Genomic DNA, 20,443 nt, shown 5'->3' with positions numbered 1-20,443 from the left:
CGGTTGCCGCGTATGAAGAGCTCGTGGTCGCCGTCGGCGACGGAGGAGGAGGCGGCCTCGTCCTCAGGGGCGGGGGCGGGGGAGGCGGCGACAGAGGGGTCGAAGAGGAAGTAGTCGTAGTCCTGCAGCGGCCGCGCCTCGGGGCCCCCGCCGTCGGCCTCCTCGGCGGCGAGCCCGTGCGGGCGGAACTCCCGCAGCACCGTGAGCTGCCGCGACCCGATCGCCGGCGCCATCTCCCTCTCCGGCGGCGGCATCGAGGAGGAGGGAGGAGAGTGGGGAGGCAAAATGTGGTGTCGTCTCGCCCGGTGAGGGGAAACCGAGCTCCGTCGTCGCGCTCGCCGGGGGCCTTCCAAATTTTTTGCCGCGGCGAAGGAGGAAACTGAGGAACCCTAGTGGGGGGAACGAAATTTTTCTTTTCGACACAAAGTGGGGGGAACGAAATGTGGGGCATTGAGTTGGGCTTAGGCCCATTTTCCTAGTGGGCTGAAACGTGGTATACCGCACTTTCCTTCCAACGACAATATGGGTGCTACCGTGCAAAAAAAATATTTAAATAAAAACAACTGCGAGAATATACAAGTTTCTTTTTCGAGGAAAATATACAAGTTATATGTCTACAATCTCACGAATAGTGTCCGAAAGTTCAACATCAAATTCAATTTATGCATAAATAAAAATACAAATTTGGCGTGAATACAAAAAAGACAAAGCACAAAAGACAAAAATTCAAACAGTGTTCATAATTTATGAGATTTTGAGCTTCGTCGTCGCGCTCGCCGGGGGCCTACAAAATTAGTCCATTCAAATTTTTTTGTGAAACTTCCCATGAACTTTTTTTGAACTGGGTCAAAAAATTGACGGGTTGTTGTGGGCTCATCCATGCAATTAGGCACTCTTCATCAATCTAGGGCATGTTTGCGACTGCTCCGCTCCACGAAAATCAGTTTTACTCCACCAAATTCTCTTTGAAGCAGTTTCACACATGAGTTGCGGCTCCACTAAAGAGAATTTTTGGCTTCCAGTTAACTCCAGCTTTAAGAATAGGAATTTGGTGGAAAGGATCTATTTGATTGGCTGGCGCGCGAAGAAACGAAGGGTATTCACTTGCTGGTGGTAGTGGTGGATGTATTTTCCCCCAACTTCAGTTCCTAGAGTTTTTTGGAGCACCCTCCGAAGAGCTTCACAAAAAACAGGGAGTTGGACCCCGGATTCTTTTTTTTTTTTTTTGCGAAGCGGCATATTGTGAAGTTACCCCGTTTGGCTTGTGTTTTCAAGAGCGGAGCTGAATTTTGAGAAGCGAAGCAGTTCCAAACAGGCCCAAACAGTGAACTGACAAGTGGTCCCTGTAAATTCTTTTAATAAACCCCTAAAAACATGTTTAACCAGACGGCCCTCCATTGAATTTTACACTCAAAGAATTGTATGTTCTCCCTTTTTATGCGGTATATGCTTTTATCACGGTAATTAAAAGAGCTTGAAATATATGTCATCTTTATACATGATATCTTGTAGTGAGGCCGAGCACCCATGACTTCAGAGACGAAGAACGGAATTGCTTTACACACAACACTGTTTGCACGATCCGTGAACGATGCGTCCTCCTCAACATCGCTTCCTGCATGCATGCTAGCTCTTGATGCTGCCAAGTAGGATTGTGCAGGCGTCAGCCATAAATTTATGTCTGTGTAGCAGCGCTCGAATAAGAACACTCTGTGTCTTGCGATTTTCAATTGTGTTGCAACTTTTAAGGGTTGATTTTGTATATCTTCATATGTAGTGTGGAGACAGTAGTTATTTCACTTTGAACTTGTTTCTTTTCCGTTTGGTTAATGAAAATATTGGTGTTTCCTCTCAAAAGAAGAAAATGCTATCATGTTTTTCTTTTGTCATATTTTACATTTTTTGCTGTGAGCTCATCTAGGCAAGATTTTACACGCATTCATGTTGAAAGACCAACTGCCCACAAAGCCAGGTCGCACAGTGACGTAGGCCTACATTTTCTGCTGATTCACAAGGATACCACTCGTCACACGTCTACTACCCAAAGGTTGAGTCATTTCGTACCCCATAATATCAATACCGATGACAAGAAAATGCTACCATGACCTATTCACCTATACAAATTTTCGATTGTTCAGCAATAGGTCTAGCAATAAAACTCTTTCCTCGGTACATTTTCTGTCAGAGCGAAACAGTGCGGCATCACTTTATTAGCAATATATTGTTATAACAGTCACAGCATCCTTTGTTAATTACAATCCTTTACAGGCGAAAAGGGCGACAGTTTCACACCGAGCACTTGCCTCCCTGTAATGCTAGTCTAGCACAATGGTGAGCCGCACCTGCGATCTGAAATTATTTTGTAGGTCTTCTTCTTCCACTTTGGTGGTGGTTGTTTGGTGAGATGGTATTCATCTGGAGGAAGTATGATTCATCCCCCACGACGGCTACAGCTTATACACCTAGGTGCCTCTTACTGGTCCACCTCGTCAGGCAAGATGACGTTGTTGAGGTAGACGAGCTGCATTTCGTCTCTCCAGATCTGAAAATCATGTGCCAGAATCTTAGTTAAGGTTTATGGAAAAGGACTGGTAAGGCCATCCGAATCTGCATTACACAAAAGAGGAAAGGAAAAAGATGTGCATACCAGGTCCCTGAATTCAATCCTGATGGTGGGCACATTCGTTCTGTGGATATCATTCCCTGAAGGGCCTCTCTTGTAGTAGTTCTTGCCAATCCAATGTGCCTGCAAAGAGATCAAAGGGTCATTGCTGTTTTCCTGTATTTACATCTACTTAACTTAGCAAGCAAGGATTTGCTCAATTTTTTAATGAGAATTCTAGTCGTGAACATAACATGGCAATCCTCAGAACCACCAATGGTGCTCCAAAGATAAACAAAAGGAGGTCTGCTTACCTTGAGAGCATGTGAAAACCCTGATTGATACACAGAATTTCTCGCAATTTCACATAGATCACAAGAACTGAGCTTCCATAGCTGAAACAATACCACAATGATTATGAGCTCGTGATGCTTTTTGTGCATGAATGCACTGGTTCTGTACCATATTTCAAGTTATGTAGACAGGCGTATGTGCATACTGAATAACACACATTTATGCACAAGCACATACATACTTTTGCATGACGTGAAAAAAGGAAGGATAGTGAAAGAGGGGGTACCGAGGCAGCAATGCTGTATTCTTCCACCAATGGCTCTTTTGTCAGATGAATTTGCAATGGATCATCCGTGGACAGCGAGACATTCAGTCCTCGTTGGAAAAACATAGGAAAAGGGTTCCGATGGTAATCAAGAAACAAGGAGTTGTTGCTGAGAGGGGACATTGCCAGACCAATCTGATAAGATTCAAAAGCAATTTGTGAAAAAGTAATAGCACCATCAGTTAAACATTAAAAAATGTAAGTTCACAGTATTAAAAGAATGCAACCACATAATAAATTTCTCAAAATTTACACCTATGATGGAAACACCAAAACAGGCAGTATTACCTGACCAAGGTAGTACAGATATTGAAGCACAGGAGACTTCCTTAAATTGATTCCATGTGATATACTGTGACAAAGAAGAAATGTTGCTGCCAAGTGATCAACGTCTCCAGCCTGCATGACCATACCAATTAGAGAAAGCATAAATCCGGAATGTCAGAGTCGAACACTGGAATGTTGAAGATATTTTACCTCACCGGCATGTGGACGGAATTTGATAGTATTCATCCCCTTTGACTCACGCAGCTGAAAATTGAAGTTTTGAATATATGAATTACTTACTAGTAACATGTAAAGATAGAAGACGAATATGCCTACCTTGTTCAGTGTGTACAAGTTAGCATAGCAGTAGTATGCATAATATGAAAATGCCGGGTTGAAGACATTCGTCCATTCTTCAGGTGTAGGCATGTGCTTAGTTGGACGCCTTTCAGGTTTACTTTCATCATCAACCAAATCTAACCCTACGACCTGCAACGGCCAAGAAGACAATTGTTATAACCAACAGATTCATCTAGTTAATGGTGAGAATCAACTTGCCCCCAGTACTTCCTTAGCTCAGCCTCATACACCCACATACAACTCAGTTGTTCGATCGACCAAGTATATTCTGAAGAATTGGAAGTTCATAGTTCACAGATGAAATGGAAACTAGCTTACATGCTATGGGAGGTATAGATGGTTGTGTAACTAGTTTAGGCGAAATCTAACCTATGATATTTTATGCAGAAAACTAAGATAATCTAACCAGTTTAGGCGATTCCAGATGTTGCAAATTAAATAGTATATGTTTCAAATAAACATGATCTTTCTAGTAATGCCATGTGTATTTCAAACTAATACCAGGACCATCCATAGCACTGACAGCAAGTGAGCACTTGAAACAAGCCTACCGCCTTTGTTCAAGTCTCATGGATGTGCATTTGGGTTACTTCTGATACATACAATGGGGGCTTCCCTACAGTTTGTTTCAAAAAATCTATCGCTTGAATGTTTCATTTTATTTTTACACAGAGATTTCACAAAGTTATTTTGCAGACTTGTTCTACATTAGTGATTAGCAATCTTGGGTTTACATAAAAAGCAGATAAACAGCAGCCAGCAGATGGTAATGGCAGACACGTGTGGGGACAAGAAACACAACAGGGATACGATAAGCATCCAAATCAAAAACGATGACAACAGAGTTTCTGTACCTGCTTTAGGAAGACATGAAGCTGCGGGTGCGAAGCTGGATCAATAGTAACCTCAAACAGAGGAAGGAAAATGTTGTCAAGAAGATTTTGAAATGATGTAACAATGCCCATTTGCTGGTACACGTTATATAAGCGTGGAATCTGCAAAACAGTACGAGAAAATAATTATCTACATGGGATACTGCATATCAGAACATAATGAATAAAATACCAACTCTGCATCCATGGACATTTTGAGGACTTTGTTCATGCAGAAAGAATAATTTGTTCAGTGCAGTCACTAGATAAACTGATGGACAACATAATTAGGCACCCACAGTTTGTTTTTCAAGTATATATTTGTTACAAAGAGCAAACGGCGGAAAACATCCAAAATATACTATGGAACACCCAAGAAAAGAAGGATGAACAAATTTTACCAACTACTCCCTCCGTTCAAAAATATAAGATGTTCTAACTTTTTTGTGAATCAGATGTATATAGACACGTTTTAGTGTGTTTGTTCATTCATTTCAGTCCATATGTAGTCTATATTGAAATATCCAAAACATCTTATATTTGTGAACGGAGGCAGTACCAGATTGCTGTGGGAAGTCACTATACAGAAATAATGGTCTGCAAAGTACAGTTCCCCGACTGCAAGAAATTATAGGAACTTCTTGTTGTAGGTAATAATAAATACCAGCAAAAGTGGAGAAAGGGTACCTGAATCAACCAAACAACATTTTCACTGTACAATTCATTGTTTACTATCCAACTCGCAAGTTGGTCCCACTCACTTTGCTTCCTCCCATAGATTGAAATCCTATATTCAGCCATCTGGTGAAGCAAATTAGAGTAGACTAAGTTCAAACATTTCAAAAAAGAGTTGCATCTGCATAAGAAACGGGGAAAATAAATAATCCAACTGATAGTTTTACCTGATACTTGCTTGCATTAAGGTCAGAAAAAACTTGCATCGTCAGCTCAGCAAGAAATCGTCCTAGTTTAAATCAAATAGCAATATAAATATCTCAAAATTTACCATGAACATTAATTTTTTTGATGAAGTGATTATAAGAACTAATCACAATAAAAAGCAAAACCAGTAAGACGCAACCAAAGAAAAGCTGAAGCTAAGGGTGGTTGCTTGCAGTTCATAAGCACAGGAGCTCATAAGCTGAGTTTGCAAAAAATATTTAGTGTTTATCTGGGAAGCTAATTGATAAGAATCAGTTCGGACTAGGCCTAGTTTAGGCCAGAGAACCTTGTGAAACATATAACAGAAAAAAAAACAATAGTGTGCCCTGGAGAAAATAAATACATGTTATTTGGTCTGGATGTACACTGACACGTCAGCATTTTGCAACAAAAAGAAGAGCCATATAATGATGTATTAACCTGACCGTGTATTTTTTTCTCGAAAGTATCTCATGATGTTTTCTTGTCTACTTATAGAGCAACAAACACTGCTCACACTCAGTAAGCATTAAGTGGTATAACTGCACCACTACGCGGCTCAGCAGCTTAAAAGCTCTAGCTACCATTGTTGGCATTTGGCTATAACAAAGAGGACTAGCAAGTATATCAATTGACACTTTCTGGGCTTACACCATCAATCATTTAGCTCACAAGGTCCTAACTGTGTACTAATCATATGCGCCTGAGTAAATACTAAATTTGTGGAATTGTGCCTGAGCCGATATCAAGTACTGGTAACACACATGGCTTTTTAATGCTCAGTGATTGATATAAGTAATTTATCAGAAAATTGATCGGAATTCATCAGAAGTTGCATACTACACAATACACATGCATAATTGTCAATAAAAGCACTAGTTTGGATGTGATCATAGTGAAGGGGCAAAGGTGCAGTACATCAAGACAAATTTACCTGACTTTTATATAAACATGCATACATACATTTCATAGGACTTCCACAGGGTGAAAGGTTTAGGAGAAACTATGATGGTAATATAGAACAGGAAACATGGCATTCTGCAACAATATGTGGAAACTGCACAAAAGTGCCAATAACATAAATAAGCCATCCAGGAAAAAATATGACTTCGAAACAAATAATACCTTGAATAAGATTGTCCTGTTTAAGGAAAATCTCCCGTAGCCTACTTTGGCCACATGGATTGTATTTAAGGTTGAATTTGTCAAAACGATGAAACGTACTTTTGTCCGCATGGACATCTAGCAAATCAACATTCAAGTCATACCTAAGAAAAAAACAAGAAAAAAGATTAACCAACTGGCAGCGGAATCAGCATTACATATACACAGTGTAAAATGCAAAACGCACCCAGTTAAGTCCAAGCTTTCAAAAACCTCCTTCAAAGTCATATATGTACCATCTCTGAAAATGACAACCTAATTGACAGATCATAAATAATTGTGATTATAAGTCAACAGTCATGCTATATTTACTAAAAGGAAGTACGGCAGTGTTCAGAATAACATTCATAAATGTACCTCATCAGGTTCTTTTCTCAGTTTGGACTTGATGAATCTCAGCAAATGTTTCTGATTCATGCATGCTGAGTGGTGAACATGAGTGTCGACCTTCCTAACATTGTAAAAATCACGATGTGGTGCAGTTTTTTGGGCAAGAAACTCCCTGTCCGCGTTTAACATCAGATGAAATTTGAACTTCTGCAAGGGAATAAAAACCTATATCACACAAAAGACTGATAGGAGAGCTTCAAATGATTTCACCGAATCACTCAGGCCACAAAATAAGTGACTACATGATTACATGTTCTAGAAGATTCAATCGGTTATGGCAGACAGTTCTTGTGTTCCCCGCGGCAGTCATCCGGAGAACATAATGTAAGTCGGTGAAAAAGGTTGTAGCATCAGCAACAGGATAAATCCTTTCCGAACCTGAGAAAAAGGGAGAAATAAATGAGTCATAGGATGCTGGAATAGCCTAGTTAAGAACAATAAAGCAAACTGGCAAGAGTGCTTACGGTCTTTATCCGCATAGACTTGGACAACACCATCGACCATTTGGAAAACATGCTGAAACCACAATCAAGAGTTGAAATCAAGGCAAAACAGACAAAAAAAAGGTATTGGGACAATGAAACAAGCAGAAGTAAGCTACCTCTGATTTTGGTTCAGGCACAAAAGTGAATGGATTAGGATTAGGTTTTGGTGTACAGGGGTCATTTATGACCTCCTTCTCCCATGGAGCGACCTCTTCTCTAAAAAGGTAACAATCTCTTAACTCGAGACACTTCTGAAGGATTTTGTAGACCTCTATTTCATCAGGAGATGGAATCTCTGGCATCAGACAGAAAATAATATTTAATAACCTTTCACCCATATATGGTACCAAAAAATCAACCCAGTGGGTCAGAAATTCTTGGAGAGAAAGCAACAAATAGATGATTAGTTTAGAAGCATCTACTCATGTGAATAACAAACAAATCTTGAGCGTGTCTAAGTTAGCTTGTGTGCATTCAAAAGAAAAGGATCACTAGCAAATCAAGAAGGGAAATGACAATTTGGCATTTGCACGATTTAACAATGTTCTTTACTTGCAGAAAGTTGACTGAAATGGAGAAATCTTACATATCCACATTGGGTATAACATGTGAATATTCTGTTAGAAAAATGCACTGTATTTGCGAAACACAAACTGCACTTGTCAAGCTTGTAAATACAACTCATATCTCCTTTCTTTTGCAGGAGAGTTAACTTCATTGCATACAATTTTTAGCAGTGTTGTATATATTCAATTGTCATACCATGAGGTGCAGTTAACAGCTTGATAAATGATTCTTGCTGAGGTTCTTTTCGAAGAATATCTGCAGCAACTGGATCAGGTTGAACCGCATGAAGATCATTGGATATACTATGAGACCGAGTCATGTTTTTTGCATCTAATGGTGTTCCAGCCCCATTCTCCACAACTGAATTTCCTTTATGTTCTCCCTCCTGTTCAAGGATTAAACGTAAAAATGTAACTTTTTTCGGATCAGTTCCAGACTTCCAGTTGGTGTACCAAAAGAAAGTGAAGAATATATGCCTTCAACAGAATTGGTGCATATCAGCAAACAATACTGCTATTGCATTCCTAAATCCTAATTATGACAAAATCTAGCCAGAAGATTGATTATGCAACGTTACTAACTGTAGAGTAACTACCAGACAAAAGGTTGTTACCATTGAGTAACATTAAACAGGCTGACATTATTCTAGCACATCTTTCAGAAGCTAAAGATTATGTTTGATGCTCAGGCCTTCTATAATGCATCCCAATTGTTCACTATAGATTGTTAAATACATTCCAGTGATCATGATTCATTTTTGTAAGCATAAAGCAAGGCTATGCGGATACATCAGCTCATTAAATATCACATCTATTGAAGTCAAAATGACAGGAAAGGAAATAAAACTCTAGAAACAAGAGCAGATGAAACAATAAGAATAACTTAATGCTCAATAGTATGAAACAATGTTAAGTCATAAATTCACTTATTTCATGTTCATGATCTGCAGACTTCTGATATGAAAATTTATGTCAAGTCTACCCTAGCATAAATAAAAATATATAGAAGATGAGCATATAAGTAAGCCAGTAAGCGACTAACAATTATGACAAGAAAAGGTAGAACTGGATGGCAACTGGGTGATTGGAACTTACAAGATTTCCATTTGTGCTCGCATAGCCATTATCAAGTTTGCCGTTGACTTTCGTCGCGGCATCCTCATCTGACCCCTCTGCACTCTCTAAAGTACTTGCACTAGCAAAAGGGGACTTGGGTGAATTTGGTCTGATTAATCCAACCCGTCTGCTTGAACCCGAACGAACGATTTGTTTATTGCCTGCATTGATCATTAGTTGTTACTGCATTACCATAGATAGAAAAGAAAAAAAAGGGACATTTACAAGTCTATCTCCTGATGATTAAGCACCCTGTCATGGCACCAACAGCTATATTTTTCTTGAGCAGCCAGGGAGCTTGAATTTATCTTACAGAAATTCCATCTGAATTATGTCCGTAGAGTACATAATTTTTAGCACTAAATGTTTACTGCAGGAACACTTATAAGCATTGTTGAGGAAATCGTTAACTGGTAGCTGCTCGGTTGGCTGGGGAGTAGGGGATTAATAGGCTAATTGGCAAGTTAATCGGCCATTTAATCAATTACTCGGGTGATTAATCAGTTAATCGGATACTCGGTGACCCTACGAGTAGGGATTAATCGGCAAGTTAACTGGTTAATCGGATGAATTCTTGAACAGGGCTTATAAGATAAGAGTGCCACGTTTTATTTCTTGTTGCAAGGGGGTAAGCCCACTAAGTTATCATACCGACAGTCTGTACTACACTAGTCTTGTTGCTACCCGGTCCGAAACCTCACACAAACTGCCCCCAACCGCAAGCCATTTCACAACCTAGCGCTCTCAAGGCAAGCCCCAGTCCTATCCACTCTGCCGCACCCAGCCAGCCGCGCTTGCCCACGCGTGCAGTTAACAGTATATATAAAGACAAACGTACCCTCGGGCCCCACTTGCAGCCTCGGCAAGCCCGTGGGGATCTGCATGTAGGCGGCGGCGGCGAGGAGCGCCTCGTCCACGTACGGCCCCACCCCCTCCCCATCGCCGTCGTCGTACTCCTCCACAGGGTACCCCCTGGCGACGCCGCCGGCGGCGTAGATGGAGGAGAGATCGGGGAGCGAGGAGGAGCCGGCGGCGGCGCGGCGCGGGGGAGGGGGGTTCCTCCCGGCGGCCTCGCGTGGGCGCCGCCGCTCCCGGTCGCCTTTGGCGGCGGCGGAGTTGCGGACGATGTCGCCGCTGAGCTGCGCGACGGCGCGGCAGTGCAGGTAGTAGGCGGAGGCGGCGGCCGCGGAGGCGCCCACGAGCGCGGCGCAGGCGAGCTGCAGTTTGTAGGAGGCGGAGGCGGAGTCCATGTGGGGTCTAGTGACGGGCGGCTTGGGTGGGTTTAACGCAGGCGATTAGGAGGGTGAAGGAAGCGCAATGGGTAATCAATGAGGGCCGAATGGAGAGCGTATTTATAGGGGGGCATGAGGATGGTGACGGGGACGCCAGATGGGGTTTTTGGTCACATGATGATGTGAGTCACTGGTGATTATCAATAGGTTTTGCTGAGCCCCCCTTGGTTTGTACCCTAATTCTCAGAAAGAGAGCTTAGTTCTTGGTGAGAATAATTTAAGAGCATCTGGTGTGGTGGGGCAGGGAGGGAATCCAATGGGTGAATGTTTTTCTTATTTGCCTTCCCAAATGCTCTTTCATCGGCTGAAAATTTCTTTTGGGTCAGTCGATTCTAAAGAGAGACCCAGGCGTAGGCCCGAGGTTGAAGATAGGGGGCTCCGAGACAAGCGCCGGCGAGGCACGGGGGACACAGGCAAGGCCTTGATCAGGAGCGTCGACGCACCAGCGACATCGCAGGTGGAGGGCGGGTGGGTAGCTAGGGGGTGGACAGGATGGTCTATGACCACCCTCGATTTTCCCCATGGCATGTATAGCATAGAGAAAATTAAGTTTCTATAGTGAAAATATATGTTTATGTGAACATTTGCATTATTGGACCGCTTAGCCCGTTGGGTTGGTACACTACCGGTGGTGGGGAGCCGAAGGTTGACGGGTTAGGGGGGGCTAGTTCACGTAGAAATTTTGGTGCCCGGGGAGGTTTAGTAAGATGGTTGGGGCAGCGGGAGCATGACGGAGGCAACGAAAGAGGGTGGGGCGGCGAGGAGTGCGCGGCAGCACCACCGATGGAGTGTGATGAAGGCCGACTGCTAGACCATTTGCCGTATGCGGTACATGGACATCCAGTTTAAGGAAGAAGATGGACATTAGGTCGTGGGAAGGAAAACGTTTGGAGGAAGAAGATGGTGATATGGCCGTCCATTTCCAATCCAACGGCTCTGAGCTAATCGACTGAAACCAAATGTTTTTATGGCACCTAATGAACACGTGCTCCCATTTGCCTTGTTTTGGCTAGGTGAAAATTTTGAAATTTAGTTTGCCATGTTGGTTTCTTTTAGTTTAGCGGATAGATTGAAGTGTTTTCTCTTAAATCAATATCCTATGAAATTTTGAATTAATCCTCCGTCTATGGAGGTTATATATACCTGTCTGGGAGGGAAAGGCTAGTTTTCTCCCTCTTTCTTTCTATCCAGGTATGTCTCTCATCTTACTTCACACTCACTAATGTGTCTTCTTCATGTATGTATCTACCAACTTTGTTGGTCGGAGAAATTGGGAAGAGAAAACCAGGCCACGTCATATCTTCACGTTGTCCGTGCTTTAGTGGCTATGCACTTAATTCCTTTGAATAACAATGTAGAGGTCGGACCTGATTCTGTCTTCGTATTTCTTCCTTGTTGTCCTACTCTAAGCCATGTCGTCTCTGAGAAGGAATAGGGGTAGATGATCCTTGTTCATATTTGACCGACTAGTGAAGTAGAGGGGGCTTGGCGGTTTCAGAACTATGGTTTCAATATTTTTATGGCACGTTCATTGTACAATTGTCTTCTTCGTCTTTCACATTCCATTGGTACAATTAAAATTTATTGAGGTTCTCCCTCTGGAGATACCAGAGCTGAGGTAAAAAATATATGTTTTCTTGGCACCACATACTCCATTCTCTTTGCCATTAGAAAGTTTACGGGCGTTGCCTCCTTGAGGGCTTTGTTTGGTTGAGGTGGATTTGAAGAGGATTGAGAGGGGTTTAACGAGGTTAAATCCCCACGAGTCAAAAACCGTCAAAATCCCCTCCAATCCTCTCTATTCCCCTTGGGGGAAAGGTTTACCGAACAAGGCCTCAATGGGTGAGCTCCAACTAATCTTATGATGCTGGTGGAACATCTCCCCCTCTCAATCCAAAATAAGTTTTAAATGGAGGAATCACGATAATTCTTCCTTGTTGATCCGTGGGACGGCACTGGACGTACGCAATATCAATGAGAAAGAGCAAATGTGTGGATAGAGAAACAACCATAGATGTCCTCCTTCATATAGTGTGGGGTAGTATATATCTTCATGTCTTCTCACACGAGAATGTGTGAGCTTGGGGACATTTCAAATTTTATCATATCGGAAGGTTGAGCACTTCATGTTTAATGAGAAAGAATGGTGAAATGTGCCTTTAATTAGTTGGGTGGGGTCAAAAGAGCAACAACGGGTATTATGCATGGTTGTCAGTTTTTCGTAGATAGCTTCACTTTTGAGTACACTTAGTGATATCTTGTTTTAACCATGTAAGGGAGTTGTATGTATTCGTATTAAGCTATTGAGTTATACAAGTTCAAGACTAGCGGCAAAAATCAAAGATGAAGGAAAGAAACTTAATGGTTGAACAATGAAAATAATTCTGCATGGCATGACGACTACACGACCTAGGGTTGCAGGGTTTTCTAGATATTTAGTACTAGCAAGTTGCCATGTCATGCTTCTATTTTTTTAAGTAAACCAATAGTGTATTAAATCGGGCCTCTACATCATATATAGATGCATATAACACATATTTGGTATAGTAGTTTATAACAACCTTACACCCACTGACTTAAAAAGTAACCCCCTAATTTTACAAAGGAAGAAACATGATAGACAAGTAAGGTTTCAAGAAACCAGAGTAAAGTAGTCGTGTCTTGTATGATGTGTCGTTAGTTGATGACGTGAATAGTTTTCTACCCACAAGATAACACTTTGTGGATGCTATAAGAATATAGGATATGGACACATTTATGATATGTAAATATAACATACTTAAATAGTTCCCAGAACAATGACTCGCTCATATTTCTTCTCCATTCCTCCCTCCTCGCCCTCCCTCGAGAGGTTTCCCTATCTTGCTTTCCCTCCTACGATGGTGTTGCCAGCTGGAGTGAGGATCAGAGGGGTTGTTGGGTCATCGTTGTAGGTAGTAGTTTTAGGCTTAATTAGGTCTAGGTTAGGTGTTTCCATTTGCGACATATGTCTCTATGCCGATATAGAGCTACTTTTTTATGCCAACGAACGGTGTCGGTAGGAGGCATGTTCTCGCCTCCTGCCGGTTTCCATGGTGGAGGGTGGTGGATGTGGAGACAACTCCCATAATAAGCTCAACATAGCATTGGATTGGGCAACAACGACATCATCTCCCCTTTTTCTTCTCCACCGTGGGGTCATAGAGGAGATGGATCTGTGTTTTTCCCTATCGAATTTGGTGCTCTTTGGGGATTGCAAGCTAAGTTGGTGGTTCATCATTCTCCTCCGACTGTTGCATTGACCTCGACCACCTAAGCTGAAGGTTGTCCTAAGAGGAGCCTCGAATGTGCCTCTTTCAACCTCCAGCTTGAGGCCCTTTCTCATCGCCCATTGTCAGCGAGGATTTGGTCGGAGACGGTGGCCAATGCATCCCCGATGAGGTTGCTACTTGCATAATGATTGGATTGTGTTATTGGTTGCATCCTTAGGGTCACGTGTGCAAAAGTTAAAGGACTTGTTTGTAATTTTTATTTCTTTAGAGGTACCTTATTGTAGTGACGTAATAATTTTACAAAGAAAAGGCCTACTTTTGGGGCCCTCGGGTCCCTCCCTATTGTTCAAAATGTATAGCTACCAGCTGGGTACAATAATGAGATCTTTTCCTATAGCACTCGTGTGTACATGTTCTTTCTTTACTTGCACGAATAATATTCTTGTAGGCATATCTATGAGATGACTAGGACATGCATATCCCCCCAGTATAGGCATGCGTGTACATAATAAGTGAATACAACAATGGCCATGTCACGTGAAAGGAAATTTGTAGATTGCTTTAGTTATCTAGCACGCCCAAGTGAAGTGTTTTAAAAGGGAGGTTAAGGCACACATGTTTGAGATGGGACAAAAACTAAAGGGAAATCTTAAGTGAAAAGATAAGGATAATGTGCACGTTAGCCTAAAAAATAGTTACATTAATGAGTTAGACACACTCTACTAAAAGAGATGTTTGTAGGACGTCTTTCCCAACCTTAAAAGTTAATGCGTCTTCTAGGCCATAATGTACACGTTAGCAGGTTGATTCAAAAAAAGCATAAAACCAAAGTATGGTATCATCTCAACTTGATTAGATATGGACAAATGGATAAATGGCTCACATGTATCAAATCGATAAACATGTTACCTTGTATTTATTGGGAAATGCACGTATATGGATATCTTATCCATGCTTGTATATATCTGATCGTGCCTTTTTTCGTGTGGTCATACACAAATAAACACAAAATCCAAGCCAAGTAATCGTCTGGTTCTTGTTTAGTTGGCAAAAGAAATTGGATTTTGTGGAGAAAATGGGGGATGTTAATACATGCGCGCCCATGATCCATTCCCGACAACATAAAATTCCATATATGTATGCCTTTCGTATGTTGTTTACCTTTTCTTCCTTCCTTTTTTTACTTTGCATGCAATCTCTGAACAATGAAGATTGAGCCACCTGCTTCGGGGAATATGTCCCTCTACTTTTGGCACACAACAGGGGCCCAAAACGCCTGGGATCTTTCAAGTTTGAGAATATTTTGTTGGGATAATCCCTAGGTTCATAGAGGTGGTCAAGGAGGGCATGGAAGGAAGAGAAAGCCCATGCGGAGCCTTGTCGTATTCTTTATATAAGTTGAAGACTGTTGCTTCTCGTCTTCAGTTCTCCAATGCAAAGCTTCAAGTGCATATGGCCCTAGAAGTTTCCTATTCTTTAACATTATAGAGCATCATGCTCTCTTTGTCGAGGAAACTAGCATTCGACGGAGAATCGAGAGAAGGGTAATCAGTTTGGATATTCTGTAACACACAAGGAAAAAAGCAATGCACACGCATCTTTAATATTAGAGGGGACGCTAATACTTGATACTTTTGAAGGAAATATGCTCTAGAGGCAATAATAAAGTTGTTATTTATATTTCCTTATTTCATGATAAATGTTTATTATTCATGCTAGAATTGTATTAACCGGAAACTTGATACATGTGTGGATATATAGACAAAACACCGTGTCCCTAGTAAGCCTCTACTAGACTAGCTCGTTAATCAAAGATGGTTAAGTTTCGTAACCATAGACATGTGTTGTCATTTGATGAACGAGATCACATCACTAGGAGAATGATGTGATGGACAAGACCCATCCGTTAGCTTAGCATAATGATCGTTAAGTTTTATTGCTATTGCTTTCTTCATGACTTATATATATTTCTTTGACTATGAGATTATGCAACTCCCAGATACCAGAGGAATACCTTGTGTGCTATCAAACATCACAACGTAACTGAGTGATTATAAAGATGCTCTACAGGTATCTCTGAAGGTGTTTGTTGGGTTGGCATAGATCGAGATTAGGATTTGTCACTCCGAGTATCAGAGAGGTATCTCTGGGCCCTCTCAGTAATGCACATCATAGTAAGCCTTGCAAGCAATGTGACTAATGAGTTAGTTATGAGATGATGTATTACGAAACGAGTAAAGAGACTTGCCGGTAATGAGATTGAACTAGGTAAGAAGATACCGACGATCGAATCTCGGGCAAGTAACATACCGATGACAAAGGGAATAATGTATGTTGTCATTATGATACGACCAATAAATATCTTTGTAGAATATGTGGGAACCAATATGAGCATCCAGGTTCCGCTATTGGTTATTGACCGGAGAGGTGTCTCGGTCATGTCTACATACTTCTCGAACCCGTAGGGTCCGCACGCTTAACGTTCGATGACGATTTGTATTATATGAGTTATGTGATTTGGTGACCGAATGTTGTTCGGAGTCTCGGATGAGATCACGAACATGACGATGAGTCTCCAAATGATCGAGAGGTAAAGATTCATATATATAGGACGACAATATTTGGACACCGGAAGTGTTTTGGGGGTACCGGGTACATATCGGGTCACCGGAAGGGGTTCCGGGCAACCCCCGGCAAGCTATATGGGCTTAATGGGCCTAGGAAGGGACAGACCGGCCCACAGGGGGCTGGTGTGCCCCTCCACCAGGCCGTCTAGCCCTAGGGAAGGCAAGGGAGGAGGGCTAGCCCCTCTTTCCTTCCCCTTCTCAAGGGAGAAAGGAAAGGGGGGGCACCTCCTCCTTCCTTCTCCTAGTGCCAAAACAAGGAAGGGGGGTGAATTGGCGTGGGAGCCCAAGTAGGACTCGGCCTACTTGGGAACCCCCTGGCTGCCTCTTCCCCCATCCAACCTATATATATGTGGGGAGGGGGCTCCTAGAGGACACACAAACATCTGTTAGCCGTGTGCGGTGCCCCCCTCCACAGTTTACGCCTCCGGTCATATTGTCGTACTGCTTAGGTGAAGCCCTGCACGGATCACTTCACCATCATCATCACCAGGCCGTCGTGCTGACGAAACTCTCCCTTGACACTTTGCTGGATCAAGAGTTCGAGGGACGTCATCGAGCTGAACGTGTGCAGAACTTGGAGGTGCCCTACGTTCGGTGCTTGAGAAGTCGGAATGAGAAGAAGTTCGACTACATCAACCGCGTTCTCAAACGCTTCCGCTTTTGGTCTATGAGGGTACATGGACACACTTCCCCCCTCTCGTTGCTATGCATCTCCTAGATAGATCTTGCCTGAGCGTAGGAATTTTTTGGAATTGCATGCTACGTTTCCTAACAGTGGCATCCGAGCCAGGTCTATGCGTAGATGATATGCACGAGTAGAACACAAAGAGTTGTGGGTGGTGTTTGTCATACTTCTTACCACCAATGTCTTATTTTGATTAGGCGGTATTGTTGGATGAAGCGGCCCAGACCAACCTTACATGACCACGTTCATGAGACCGGTTCTGTAGCGACCAGACCTCAAACAGTCTGATCTCTATGCATCAGTGTCATCCCTGGATCGGTAATGCTGACACGTACAGTACTTGAGGATTTATAACAAAGTAGCAATCACACACTTATTACATCGAATGTCTCAAAAGAGAACTTATTACAATAAATATGGCTTAAGGCCATCTAATACGATAACAGCGGAAGGCTTGGAAGATAAAGTGAGTCCATCAACTCCAACGGCATCACTGAGTGAAAGACCACGACCTAAGGCACCTTACTCGTCATCTGAAAAGTCTGCAACATAATACGTTGCAGCCCGAAAACGGGTCAGCACATGGAATATGCCGGCAATGTAACACAAGAGAGTAATGAACATAATAATGCTATCACTACATGCATATATGGCTGGTGGAGGCTGTATGGTTAATAGGTTTTGCGAAGAGCCAATTTTTCCCTAATGCAAAGGAATATATTTTATTTTACCACAAAGTTGGTTGAAAAACATTGAGAATGGTAAACCCCATCTCAATCCCAATTAAAAGTAATTAATAACCCAATCAAATTATGTTTAAGAGTGATGAGATCCACATGATAATCCAAGAACTAGATACTCAAGATGTCCATAATCGGGGACACGTCTAACCATGATTAGTTTATACACTCTGCAGAGGTTTGCGCACTTTTCCCCACAAGACTCGATCTCCTCCGTTGGATTTCTCGCACTACATGATGTTTGATAAACAGATGACTGAGAGACAGTCTTTTCGAAGAGGTCCCCTTAACCGATAGATAGGCCGGTACATCTACAATCCCCTACATCTGCTAGCCCATCATGGAAAGGTTTACCACAACTTACTCAACTATGCCAGAGCCCATAATGGCATGTGGCTGCACACGGAAGTTTCCAGCATGAATAATCTTATGATCCCTTTGAGCCTGGGTGGCAGTCCATAGGAAAATCACACGGTACCCCGGGATTTCCAAAAATAGGCAATCACTAGGTTCCCCAGGTGCCTCAATCCACCCAGATGTGTATTAAAGTTGCCACCTTAAGTTAACCATCAATTAACAACTCACATCTGTCATGGATACACTCAAACCCAATCCACGTCTACGAGCATAGCATGGCAATATAAGCATAGCGTAGAAGTAACTCCCAGGGTTTGATATTAAAACATGTGAATAGGTTCTACCTAATCTACTTCCCAACCCACAATTTATTCAGATCCTAACCATGCAATTGTTTGAGGATTGATCTAATGCAATAAAACTGGGTAGTAAAGAGGTATGATCAAAGTGTTACTTGCCTTGCTGATGATCCGTGAAACCTAGAGACTCGTAGTAGCACGCTTCGCACTCCGGGTACTTTATCGCAATCAAACAAGCATACAATAAGCAATCAAGCAAGGGGCACGGGTAAAACTCAAATAAGAAGATCTAACCAGAAAGTTCAACTTAAGAATTCTGGTTTGCAAAAAGAATGAAATCAAACGAAACTACGAAACTCAAATAACGAAAGAAACAAACTTCGTTTACTAATCTGGACTAAAGTCAAATTTTACAGTAGCAAAAACTTGTTTAAGTTGGTTAAACAGAAAGAGGGCTTCGTGACGAAACTCTAGGCGCTTGAATCGCCTGATTCCGGTAAACGAGCGAAAAGATAAACTAAAACGAAAATCGGATCAGAAATCGCGATCGAAAATAATCGCGAAAAATCCGAGAAAAAGAAAAACTGACGAACAGGCTAACGAACGAACGTTCGCTATCTGTGGCTAACGGACGAAAACCGTTCGTTAAAACGAACGTATGGACGAACGTCCGCTAAATAACTAAACCAAAAAAATCGATCTAAAAAATAAAAAACGGAATCTAGGGTTTCGAGAAAAAACCGATCGGTTTTCTCGCGAAAACTGAGGCGGCGGCGACCTCCGGCGAGGTCCGGCGAACGGCAGCGGCGGCGGCTCGGGCGGGGCTAGGGTTCGGGCGGCGGGGTGCTGGTTTAAATGTGAGACAGTTATTCATTTAAATCAGAGAATAATGGTTCTTCTATTTATATGAGTAATATCTTTTATGGTCATGCACCCTTGAAGAGTGGTCTATTTTTGTTGAATCTCGATTGTGGTGATACACATATTCATAATATTGATGCCAAAAGATGCAAAATTGATAATGATAGTGCAACATATTTGTGGCACTACCGTTTTGGTCATATTGGTGTAAAGCACATGAAGAAACTCCATGCGGATGGACTTTTGGAATCACTTGATTATGAATCATTTGATGCTTGTGAATCATGCCTCATGGGCAAGATTACTAAGACTACGTTCTCCGGAACAATGGATCGAGCCACTGACTTATTGGAAATAATACATACCGATGTATGTGGTCCGATGAGTGTTGAGGGTCGCGGCGGGTATCATTATTTTCTAACCTTCACAGATGATTTGAGCAGATATTGTTATATCTACTTAATGAAACACAAGTCCGAAACATTTGAAAAGTTCAAAGAATTTCAAAGAGAAATGAAGAATCATCATAACAAGAAAAAAAGTTTCTACAATCTGATTGCGGCGGTGAATATTTGAGTTGTGAGTTTGGTCTTCATTTAAAACAATATGGAATAGTTTCACAATTCACGCCACCTGGAACACCACAGCGTAATGGTGTGTCAGAATGGTGTAACTATATTTTATTAGATATGGTGCGATCTATGACGTCTCTTACTGATTTACCACTATCATTTTTGGGTTATGCATTAGGGACAGTTGCATTCACGTTAAATAGGGCACCATCTAAATCTGTTGAGACGACTGTCGGTGTCAAAACCGGCAGATCTCGGGTAGGGGGTCCCGAACTGTGCGTCTAAGGATCGAAGGTAACAGGAGGCAGGGGACATGATGTTTACCCAGGTTCGGGCCCTCTTGATGGAGGTAAAACCCTACATCCTGCTTGATTGACTTTGATGAGTATAGGGGTTA

At 42.1% G+C, this 20,443-nt stretch overlaps 2 protein-coding genes across 3 annotated transcripts in view; both read right to left on the bottom strand.

The window, feature by feature from the left end:
- Positions 1-380, bottom strand: part of LOC119276208 (anaphase-promoting complex subunit 1-like) — a 25,271-nt gene extending 24,891 nt beyond the window's left edge. For both annotated transcript variants that reach the window (XM_037557221.1, XM_037557229.1), the window contains exon 1: positions 2-380. In XM_037557221.1, the coding sequence (XP_037413118.1) occupies positions 2-254 (253 nt within the window). In that variant the 5' untranslated portion in view covers positions 255-380. The remainder of the gene's footprint in view (position 1) is intronic.
- Positions 381-2,181: 1,801 nt separating this feature from the next.
- Positions 2,182-10,669, bottom strand: LOC119276202 (probable AMP deaminase). The gene is made up of 19 exons (XM_037557217.1): positions 10,201-10,669; positions 9,342-9,523; positions 8,443-8,632; positions 7,797-7,975; positions 7,660-7,711; positions 7,446-7,573; positions 7,163-7,342; positions 6,993-7,060; positions 6,767-6,909; positions 5,623-5,684; positions 5,408-5,521; positions 4,703-4,843; positions 3,825-3,977; positions 3,699-3,752; positions 3,510-3,620; positions 3,183-3,356; positions 2,917-2,997; positions 2,648-2,746; positions 2,182-2,542 (listed from the first exon to the last, which is right to left on the bottom strand). The coding sequence occupies exons 1-19, from the start codon at positions 10,610-10,612 to the stop codon at positions 2,474-2,476; spliced, it is 2,592 nt and encodes an 863-aa protein (XP_037413114.1). The 5' UTR covers positions 10,613-10,669; the 3' UTR covers positions 2,182-2,473.
- Between the last annotated feature and the right edge of the window lie 9,774 nt (positions 10,670-20,443).

Source organism: Triticum dicoccoides, chromosome 1A (genome assembly GCF_002162155.2).
Source record: "Triticum dicoccoides isolate Atlit2015 ecotype Zavitan chromosome 1A, WEW_v2.0, whole genome shotgun sequence".
Taxonomy (NCBI): domain Eukaryota; kingdom Viridiplantae; phylum Streptophyta; class Magnoliopsida; order Poales; family Poaceae; genus Triticum; species Triticum dicoccoides.
Note: the sequence above shows the minus strand (reverse complement) of the source record. Positions and strands in the feature narration are given on the sequence as shown.